General features: G+C 41.8%; 1 protein-coding gene across 1 annotated transcript in view; it reads left to right on the top strand.

Moving 5' to 3' along the window:
- The window catches only part of AP3M1 (adaptor related protein complex 3 subunit mu 1), a 39,517-nt gene that overhangs the window by 19,599 nt on the left and 8,936 nt on the right, over positions 1-10,982 (top strand). The window contains 4 exon segments of the mRNA XM_025212743.1: positions 1-207; positions 828-999; positions 7,178-7,315; positions 9,676-9,761. The exon segment at positions 1-207 is cut by the window's left edge and continues 3 nt beyond it. Of these exon segments, the coding sequence (XP_025068528.1) occupies positions 1-207; positions 828-999; positions 7,178-7,315; positions 9,676-9,761 (603 nt within the window).

The raw sequence follows: 10,982 nt of genomic DNA, 5'->3' as shown, positions 1-10,982 counted from the left end.
GTTGTGAGCCAATCTGTGTGTGATTATTTCTTTGAAGCTCAGGAAAAAGCAGTCGATGTTGAGAATGTGCCCCCTGTCATCTCAACGCCACACCACTACCTCATCAGCATCTACCGGGATAAAATCTTCTTTGTGTCTGTCATACAGACAGAAGTGCCACCACTCTTTGTAATTGAATTCCTGCACCGCGTCGCAGATACTTTTCAGGTCTGTCACTGGTATAATCTTGGAATTGTCAGATTGCCTCAAGTGTCTCTTGCAAAAGCTTAAGTATTTTGAAGTAGCTAAACCCTTCCAGTCAATGATTTCCCCCTTGAAAACTGAGGATTCAAACCAAAAGCCAAGTATTGGTTTATAAAGCACACACTTACCTAAGATTTTGCTTTTTCATTTGGCTTGTGGCTATACATACATTTAAGTGCATAGAAGGAGAATGTTGTTTTACAAAAGCGGCCTTTCTTTAGGTAAGCTTTTATAATGTTCCTTTCATACTGATTGGATGGAACTAAGTATCAATTATAATTCTATTTTTGGTAACAATTTCATTGGAGAGGGCACTTACCCTGCTGCACCATAAACCTACTTCTTGGAGTAGAAATCACTGAAGAATCTCTCTCTTGCTGAACTTGGAGTGAGTGTTCCCAGGAGAGTTGAAAACTGGACTGCACCCAGAGATATGTTCCAGACTTGTGCTGTACTTCATAGGAGTTATCTAATTAAAGATATGCATTAACATTAGTAATAGCATTTCTATACAGCTTTATCTCTAAGTAAACTCAAATTGTCAAGCATTTTAACATGACTAAAAATTCTTTCCCTTTGTTCAGGATTATTTTGGTGAGTGTTCCGAGACCGCGATTAAGGACAATGTGGTTATTGTATACGAGCTTCTAGAAGAAATGTTAGACAATGGCTTTCCATTGGCAACAGAATCAAACATCTTGAAAGAGTTGATTAAGCCTCCCACAATTTTGCGTTCTGTCGTCAACTCTATCACAGGTATGATTTTAAAATAGCCAACTGGCTTTGAAGGTAGCTTTTTCTCTCTCCTTTTTCATTTTAATACAACAAAGTGACTTCATGTTTTAGATTAATGACCTTTGTTCTGTCCTGATATAGACAGCTAAGGGTATCCTTTCAAAAGTATTGAAGTGACTTAGGAGCCTAAGGGTTTGTCTTCACTGCAGAGTTAAACTCAGTCTAACAACTCAAGCTACTGAGACTGCCATTGCTTTAATGGTGGCTGCAGCACTAAGGCAGCAAAGCTGGTGTGATTGCAGTTTTGGTGGTTGGGGGAGATGATCTTTTTATACTTCTTGCTGGCATAGCTATGCCAGTACAGCTGTCTCATATAGATAATGGTTTTATGTAGCTTGAGCAAGAGCTTTCCAAAAAACACGAACACCACAGTTTTGTATTGCAATACAGATGAGCTGAGTACTCAATATATCAGTGATTCCAGTATTGTCACTGCATGAGTTTCAGCTCGCATCAAGTGGACCAGCTTACTTAAGTTTAAAGCATATCCTTTACCTGCGCATGGCTCTTGAGTTAGGACCAATATTTGCACTTGCCTTGAACAAAAATGAAAGTGAAGACAAGCCCCATGTCATTAAGTGAACAGATTCACAATAAAAGTTGTAAATAAAATTTAGGTGTCTAAGGGCTTGTCACACTATGGATCCTAAGGGGCTGTAAATGCACTGGTGTTGCTCTGTCAGCAGAGCCCCTTAGTGGAAATGCACCATATGCCAACAAAAATTGTTTTGTGTTTTCTGCTGGCCTTGGTGTACTGTTTCCAGGAACAAAATGACCCAAGGTGACAGAAGCCACCTTCTGTCAATACAGCTATGTTGCAGCCTAGCTCTGGGTAGAGGTCATGTTCAAAGATGCCCCCATTTTCTGCTTTTCTGCTAGCTTGCTTGGGCAAATCCCTGCTTATCGTGCTGGCTGTTCAGAATGTCATTCTGAAGCATGGTCTGTCCGTGCAGGGTGTTGAGCGTAGGTGTCTGACTCGGCAGTGGAATCCACGCAAGGACCAGGAGCCTGAAAGTTCTCTGTTGTTATGTGATGTTGAGCATCCAGAGATATGGGTTTTCCAGAAAATTTTCCCATGTCCTAAATATAGCATGATCTGATTTAGCATATTTATTCAACTTATATTTAGTAAACAAAACTAAAAGTACCACCATGTTAATTTTATATCCCAATAGCCACAAGAATTTGAACTGAAGTAGTTGATTAGGAAAAGATTAAATACAGCACACTTAATGTAGTTTAAATGTTATATTCAAACAAATTCAAAGCTTTATGTGGAAGGAAATTATTTTTATTGGAATACTTGTAAAAATGTAAAGACAATACACAATAGCATGTGCTTCCTTTACATTGTTTGTTTAAATTTAAAGAAAAAAACCAAAGGCACTGAAAACTATGGGCACACAATTTTAGCACACCCAAAGAACTGTGCAAGATGTGCCGTGGTTGTTCACTCATCTACTGCAACAGGGTTTAACTTTCTTCCACTGAGGTCATTGTGGCACCTCCAGTTTCACTGTCACTATCTGTAGAATCACTTGCACTACTTATTAGTTGCATTTCAGAATCGGATTGGGGCAAATCTGGTTCAGAACTATATGAACGACATTCTCTTTCACTAAAGGATGGTTTTACCAATGAGTCTATGGGCAAGAGCAACTTATCACACTGTATCTTCTTCACTAACTGTGCTTCTGACTGATTCTCCAGAAGCAAGAGATTTTGAGAAATAGAAACAAGCTTAGCGGTGCATTCATTTGTTAGTCTATTCCTCTTTTTTGTCTTGAATGAGCTGAAAGCCTTCCAGTTTCATCCACAAGAAGCCCCTGTTGGTGGAATGTGTAGAGCAATCCTGGATGACAGTCGGGTGTTACAGTATCCCTTCCACCATGTGAAAGGAGACGCATTCTCTGCTGCTGGCCAAATAATGTCTTTGCTCCAAAGTTTTTCTTTTGCACGATACTCAGCAATGTCTGTCATCACAGCTATTTAGTCCATGTTGGGGACAGTCTTAACTACTTCCATAATTGTATCGAGAGCAGTAGATAATTCATCTTCTGAAAAATGTTGTCCTCTGGGTTGAGGATCCCAAAGGTTTGCTGTTAGATGAACTGGATGAGAGCAAAACTCAGATCGCTTAATAAACATTTATTTTACTACTACTTTTTTGGATAGAGGTGAAGAAGGCAAAAGCTCAATTAGATTTTTATCCAGTTGTCTGACTATCTCTGGAATATTTGAAAGGCTTGGTGCATCTCCTTCAAGTTTCTTGATAGCCACTGAAACTGGTAGTAGCAAATTGAATGCTCCTTGAACTCAAAACCAAAACATTGTTGTTGAGCATCTGTTTCTGAATGTTCACGGGAATAATCTAGGATACTGTGTCATCTATTAAAGCACGCTGCAAACAGTTTTTTGTGCACAACAAATTATGTAAACACTTTGTAGCTGAGCCCTATCTAGTTTATCCTGGCAATAGAAGTGCACTTTCCTTCCCCTGCTTCTCTTTCTGTAATTGCTTCAAAGTCTGATTAGCAACATAATTGTTCAATACCTTCACAATCACTTTGCAGTTTGCCAGTATTGTCTTCATTGTATTCACACTTACTATGTCCTTTGCCAGAAGATTCAACCCATGAGCAAGACAGCCAAATACTATTAAATGAGGATACTTTGCCTTTTAATATTTGCCATGCAGCTTCCATGTTACTCGTATTATCAGTTACAAGGGCTTGTACCCTGGAAGGACCTGCACTTTCAATCTCTTCACTATGTAATTTGGCTATGCATTCACCTGTATGACGAGAAGATTTGGTAGCAATTGCTTTCAGGAATATTGGTTCAGGTGCTGCGAACATTAATGTTCGATAAAGGATTTCCTTGTACATCAGTCCTTCCATCTGGCATCAGAGTCAGTGATTCTGCTTGACAACTCCTTTGAATAACCATTGTTTGAATTCTGTCATACTCTTTCTCTAAGGGAGAATGTGATGAGGAATAACATGGCGGTAACTTATATGATGGGTGAATTAGTTTGTAATGTTCCTTCCAGTATTGATTTTCAGTAATGGAAAGAGGTGTACCACTTGCAAATATAGCTCAAGCTAATGTCTCATCTGGTTTCTCTTGATCTTCTTTTGGTATTTTGTCCACAAAGCTTGATAAAAAGCTTGACTGTCTTGAACACCTCTACTCATGGTGGATCACCCCGGTGAGTGATCTTGAAAGTGAGGATCCCGCTTATCTGTCCGTCCCCACCCCGACCTGGCAGCTCAACAACATTTTCAATTACCACTTTTTGCAAATCTGTTGTTGCACTTATGCTACCAAGTTCCTGCAACAAAAGGGGGAAAAGATTTTTATTTTGGCCTAGTCTAGTCTGGCCTCATCCATCAGAAGGCGAAGGAGAAGTGTTAGGCAGCTTGCTTCCCCACTCCCTGCCAGAAACAACACTCTGCTTGCTCAACTTGCTGCTCTGCTGCCCTGGGACTACACAGGCAAAGGGAAGTATAGCCAGAGGACTAAGCTTGCTCTGCTGGGTTGAAATAGTTAATTATTTATCTATTATGTAATTTTTTCAAAATTATTGTTAAGCCTAAGCCACTTTGGGTGTTTAGTGCAAGCAGAAAAGCAGGATACAAATATTTTAAATGAAAAATAAAGAATCTTCCAGAGTTGCATTAACAAGTTCTAAAATTTTAATGTTTTAAAACAATATAGATACTAGTGTCTGCTGTGTGTTGTTTCACATATTAACTTGTTTATTTACATAGGATTCCTGAAGCAGACTTTTCTCAGATGATGTTGTTCCACCACTTTGTTGCATTAGCTTTCTGTATATGGCTTGTACTCTTTCAGGACAGCTTCTTTATGTTATTAAATGTTTCTTCATTCTTGTTGCGTTCTTAGCACACTCCTGCCCGCAATATTTACATCTACCAACTTTCTTCCTTCCTTCAGTGGCTTGAACTTCACTATAATGATGCCACACTAGTTTTTTTTCTGATTAGGCATTCTTATGACTACTTCAGACCAAAAGCACTAAAAAACTAACTTCCAACTTCCCCAACTCAAGAAACGAAATGAGACGCTGCTGCTGAACTGAAAGCGACACAGAAATTAATCACAGTTTTAGTTTTGGTCTTGATTTCGCTTGCTGCCTGAGATGAAATAAGAATTTTAGCTTTGGCTTGATTTGACCTGCACAGCCAATTAGGTGCCAATTAGGTGAATTCATAACTTGATTTTTTGGTTTGGATTATTATGCGAGTATATTTCCTAGGGGTGTGCAAAGCAGGCCCTATTGGATTCTGATTCGACATGAATTGGGGGCAGTGATTCGATTAGTTGATTCATATCACTGTCCCTGATTCGATTCGGCCAAATTTGAATCTGCAGATTCGACGGTGATTCAGAGAATCAGCGATTTGGATATAGACACAGCTTTAAAGTTTTTCTACATACCTCGAGGTACCAGCATGGCTCATGAACGCTGCAATGCTGGAGCAGACGGAGCATCCCACAGGAGCACGGGCGGCCTCCATGTGCCCAGTGGTGAACCCAGAAGTGGACTGGAACATACTTCCAGTCCCCTTCTGGGTCTGCTGGGGAGCATGTGGAGGGGGCCCCTCCTGGCTTGGCCATCAGCTGCGGGGGACCCCAGGTGCCCCCCCAGACCCAGGAGGCACCAGTCACTGAGCCGGTGAGTCACGGGGGGGCCTCCCCAGTGCACTCCCCAGCGGACCCAGAAGTGGACCAGAACTGCTTCTAGTTCGCTTCCAGGTCTGCTGTTGAGCATGCTGGGGAGCCCCCCGCACTCATGTGGGATGCTCCACGCGCCCCAGCATCACAGCATTCATGAGCCACCTGCTACCTAGAGGTATGTAGAAAAAACATTTAAAGCTGTGTCTATGTCCAGATCGCCAAATCTTTCCAAATCTCTCCGAATCAATTTGGAGGGTTTGGATTTCATTCGGAGAGATTAAAGGGTCCTCTGATTCAATTTGGATTCAGAGATTCGGCTACCTAATCAGGTCAAATCTCCGCTGAATCGAATCGGGGACCAAAGCTTCGCACAGCCCTAGTATTTACCCTCCTGTTTACAAATCAATAAAACATATATGTACTCTCTCTCACGCACTTCTCAGGGATAATCACCTGAAAAAACATTAATTACAACTTTGCCAAGCTTGCCTAATACTGTACAGGCAGTCCTCGACTTGCAACGTTTCGAGTTACAACGTTTCACACTTACAACGTTTATAAATTGACACCCTGTTTCAACTTTATGATGTCAGTTTTGACTTTACAACGCTTGAGCCGATGTGACGCCACACCAGCCAACAAGTTTGCTGCGTCGCTCATCTCCCTGGAGAACATGTGTCCAAACTTCCTTGGACACTTCCTTTAAGAAAGCAGACAAAACTCCAGAAAAACTGGCAGCCAATAATCCTTCAAATAGTCCAACCAAAAGCCTTTCAAAAAGTCCAGCAGTCACCTCAAAGAAGTCTTTCCAAATCGATATGATCGCTATTTACAATATAAATACATTAATGTAGCTATATTACTCATCTATAATTGATCGAGTACAAAATTTGGGGGTATTTTTGGTGAAGCCATTTACTGTGTATAACATTGTTTCTTATGAGAAAATTGGTTCCGAGTTGCAACGTTTTTACTTGAGACGTGGTTTTTAGGAACCAACTGCGCTGTAAGTCCAAGGACTGCCTGTATTGGCATTCATTGTTGCTACTGAATTTTATGAAACAATGAATTTTTAGAAATAGAAGATTTCCCACGGAAAAATAAAGCACTGGAAAATTTTCCACCCCGCATCTCTATGAGCATCACAACATGGAAATCTATTCTTTGGATCTAGCCCCTAATTGTACCCTCCCCTAAATTCTGCTAACTTGAATTATGCCTTTAGAGGTATAAGGAATGCATGCTAAGGCACTAACAGTAAAGACACGTTGCAACTTACTCAGGGCCACTTATGGAAATCCTAGTGTATGACACCTAATTTAGTTATTGAATGCAATCTTATGTTGGTACATATAATTATGAGATCTGGAACCATTCCCTTCTAATGTATTCTTTGGGGGTGGGGGCGTTTTTTTTTCTTTTTTGCTTTTTCAAGGCAGCAGTAATGTGGGGGAGACGCTTCCTACTGGACAGCTCTCCAACATTCCTTGGCGCAGAGCTGGGGTAAAGTACACAAACAATGAAGCCTATTTCGATGTCATTGAAGAAATAGATGCAATTATAGATAAATCAGGTAAGAAGCCATGTCAACTTGAATTTCCTTTTCAAAGGCTGTTTCAACATTCCATTCACCTCATGGGATTTTGAGAGGATTCAGATCGACTAATATGTTGCTTTTCCATCTACCAATTAAAAGTACATTGCTCTTTTAAAACAACATGCACAGATGTATTTTTTTTATCTTGAAATAACAATATTGCCTAGGCCACTTATCCAATAAACTATTAATGCAAAAGTAATGGCCTCCACTTAGATAGTTATTGTATATGTGCTAGTACATTAATGTTTCCTAATGGAAACTTGTTTCTTTACAGCCAGAGCTTCAAGTGTGGTGGCATGCATTATCTTTTCTTTCTCTTCCATTTTCTTTCATTGCTGTTGTGGCTCCTCATTCTGTGAATAGGGCATGAGCTGTTGCTCACTTGTCCCACTTACCTGTTTTCTTGTAATATTGATAGAATGCTCTTTTCAAAATAGCCATCCAGTGTTTTTAACTTTGTATACAAACTACAGCCAACTTCTCTGAGGGGTGGAAAAATGTTTGTTTCCTGTTTCTTGAGAAAAATATGAAGTTTGTAGATGTTACTCACTTAACTGGTATTTACTTACAAAGAAAATAAATAAAATGACAAAAGCGAACTACTCTGTAAGATCTGCCTACATAGGAAATCTCTCAAGTGCTCAAAACGTAAGCATCTGCCACTTCAAGTAGCGTCACGTGAGATGTGTCCCAGTAGTGCACCATAAAACAGCCTTTTGAGATTGAAGGATTGATATAATGACAACTAGCATTCTCCTTCCCAGTCCCAAACAGTTCAATGCAAACTTCAATCATGATTTCATTTTACTTGTTGCTCTGGCAGACTGTTAATGGACAGCATCAGTTCTTTTTCTAGTGTGAAATTCTAAGGCAGCTCCAGAAGCCCGTGTGTATATTGGATGCTGAAATTCTCCAGGAGAATAAAGAGCGAAAATAACTAGCCAGATTATTTTGAGGTTTAACACAAATCTAAATAGCTCCATACCACCCAATATGTAATATGTGTGCTCAGTCAGAAATGTCTTTTATTACAAGGTTCCTATTTATTTCTGTTCCATTCTACCACTCCCAACAAGTTCTGAGGCTGTGGGGATGGTTTGAATCTTACACAGTTAGTTGTAAGCTTGTAAAATGTTCCAGTTTGTAAGGTGTTCCTGTTTTTCCCTTGAGGGATTGTGATGAAGAAATCTTGTTTCTACTTTCTGGTGAGTGTCACAGGCTTCACTGCTCTAGAATAACATGTTACCATATTTACATAGGTAGCATTAGGTCCTGTTCCTTGGAAACAGACCCTTCACCAAATTAGCTTTATTGTTTTGTTTTTCTTGTGGTACTTTTTCACTGTCACCTGTGTATATCTTCTGTTGGTCTCTTCTGTAGCTTAAAACCCCAGGAGCTCACCAAGGCTTGACCAAGGCTTGTCCCCTTGTGCCATAGACAAGAGTGCTGTCTTGGTGAATCAGGGATTCCATGGTCTCACTTTGTCCATCTGAGGCATGAGTTCTAGATTTTTTTAATGCAGGTATGTCTAACTCATTCAGCCCAGTGAAACAGATCCGGACCATAGGATCGTGTCCTCTAGCCTGCAGGAAATTTGATAGCAGGGTTATTTGCCACAGCTCCCAAAGCCACAACAGCCACCACTCCTCCCACTACCAAATTTCCAGCCCTGCTGGCCAGATTACATAGCCCAGTGCTATGAATTAGGCCTGCGGGACTCCCAGTGAGGCTAGAAATTTGGGGGAGGTATAAGTACCGGCAGCTTTAATTGCTGGAGCTCTGGGAGTTGTAACACTTAACGCTGCCCTCACTTGTCCAACCACCAAATTCCCAGCCTTATGGGGAGCCCTGCTGACTGGATGACAGTGCTCTACAGGCCAGAACCTTGACACCCCTGCTTAAATGAAATCTCTTTTGAGTTTAAACTGTGACTTTAGTGCAGTACATTTCTAGCCATGAAAGCCAATTATAAGCAAAACAAGAGTTTCTTGATTTTACTTCAGTTTCACTACAACACTGCCCAACCTCCTAGATTTATAGGAGGGAAGAGAAGGGGACTTAACTGCCTAACTTCATACGACCATGTTGGGTGGAAATCCTGTGTTCTAACTTGAACAGTATTCAACCAGCTTATAAACTGTTGTATGTTGTAGCTTACATGCCCCAGTAAGCCTTGTGTGCCACATGTGAAGAGAACCGTTTTGTTAGGCTGGGTGTTAGAGATTATAGGATGTGCACCGTACTAAAAACTGCTTCTATACCCCCTTGCTGCAACTCATTATTTGCTCAGCTATCCACAATATGCTAAGTCATGTCTTCCATCCTCTTTCCAGGTTCCACAGTCTTTGCAGAAATTCAAGGTGTCATTGATTCCTGCATTAAGCTGTCGGGAATGCCAGATCTTTCTCTCTCTTTCATGGTAATGCTAACAATATAATCAGCAATCCACCTGTAACTAACTGTTGTAGTTTTATCCTGTATTAGAATTATGCAGAAATTATTAAAATAGTGCTGTCAGCAATCCATGATTACAGCGAGAACTCTAGCTGTTTTGTCATCTTGCAGCATACTCTTTCATAATCGGCAACCATGCTAAAAAATAAAATTAAGTCATCAGGTGGTTTTCATTATACTCTGACCTCATTGCTCACGGACTTCTATAGTCTTTTGCTTCTTAGCCATCAAAATGCACCGTAATTTTACCAGTGTTTGACTCTAGTTCAGTAGCCCAAGAAGTGTCTTAATCAAAACTAGCCCTTCCTTAGCAGGCATCCATGTTGGCAACCTTAGTTCAGATGGCAAAATTGTTTTTGCTTGCACTCTGTCCCTACAGGTCATAGCTGAGGCACTGCAATAGGATAGTGAGAGGAAACTGGCATTCCCACCATCAGGCTCCTGTTCTATGGCTATTAGGGTTGTTCTAAGCTGGATCCTATCTAAAGTACTAGAAGTGCACCCACCAATACATCAGTCCATATCTTATCAGCACCAATTAAAAGGAAAATTGACATCAGCAATTGACTTTTTTTGGTTGATGTGGTCAATAAATGCCATGTGCATGCATGGAGATGCAGCATGCAGATGCAGCATAATGTTGCCAGGAGTGCAACCTGGCACCTTGGACAGCAGTGTCTGTGGGGAGGAAGGGGAATGCGGGGGGCAGATGGAGGCCCCCACAGTGAGGGAGGGAGTAGAGCTGGGGGCAGGGCATGGGATGGAGCTAGCAGCTCATTTGGGGAGGCAGGAGGGGGAGGTAGCTCCTGCTGCTGCACGCACCCTTGAGGGAGGTATAGGGGACATATGCCCCCCAATCTGCGCAGTGTGGGGGCAGGCTGCCTGCTGCGTGCTCAGGGCCAACACCAACCTCTTCCCAGAGGCTGTGCTGGGAGGGGAGCCTTACGGGGCGGTGGGGGGTTATGGCAAACTTTGGGGTGGCTCTAGCCCCCCTGTAGCCTTCCCTCCCAGCACCCCCACTGCCCACCCCGAGCACAGTCACCAAGAAGAGGCACTGGCCCTGAGCACAGAGCAGGCAGCCCACCCTCACCCCATGCACAGACTGGGGGACATGTGCCCCCCATGTCTCCCCCAGGGGTGCATGCTGCGGCAGGAGCCGGCGTCTCTCCCCCCCCCCCCCACACCA

This window comes from Alligator sinensis, unplaced genomic scaffold, assembly GCF_000455745.1.
Source record: "Alligator sinensis unplaced genomic scaffold, ASM45574v1 scaffold109_1, whole genome shotgun sequence".
Taxonomy (NCBI): Eukaryota; Metazoa; Chordata; order Crocodylia; family Alligatoridae; genus Alligator; species Alligator sinensis.
This window is presented reverse-complemented; position numbering and strand designations above follow the sequence as displayed.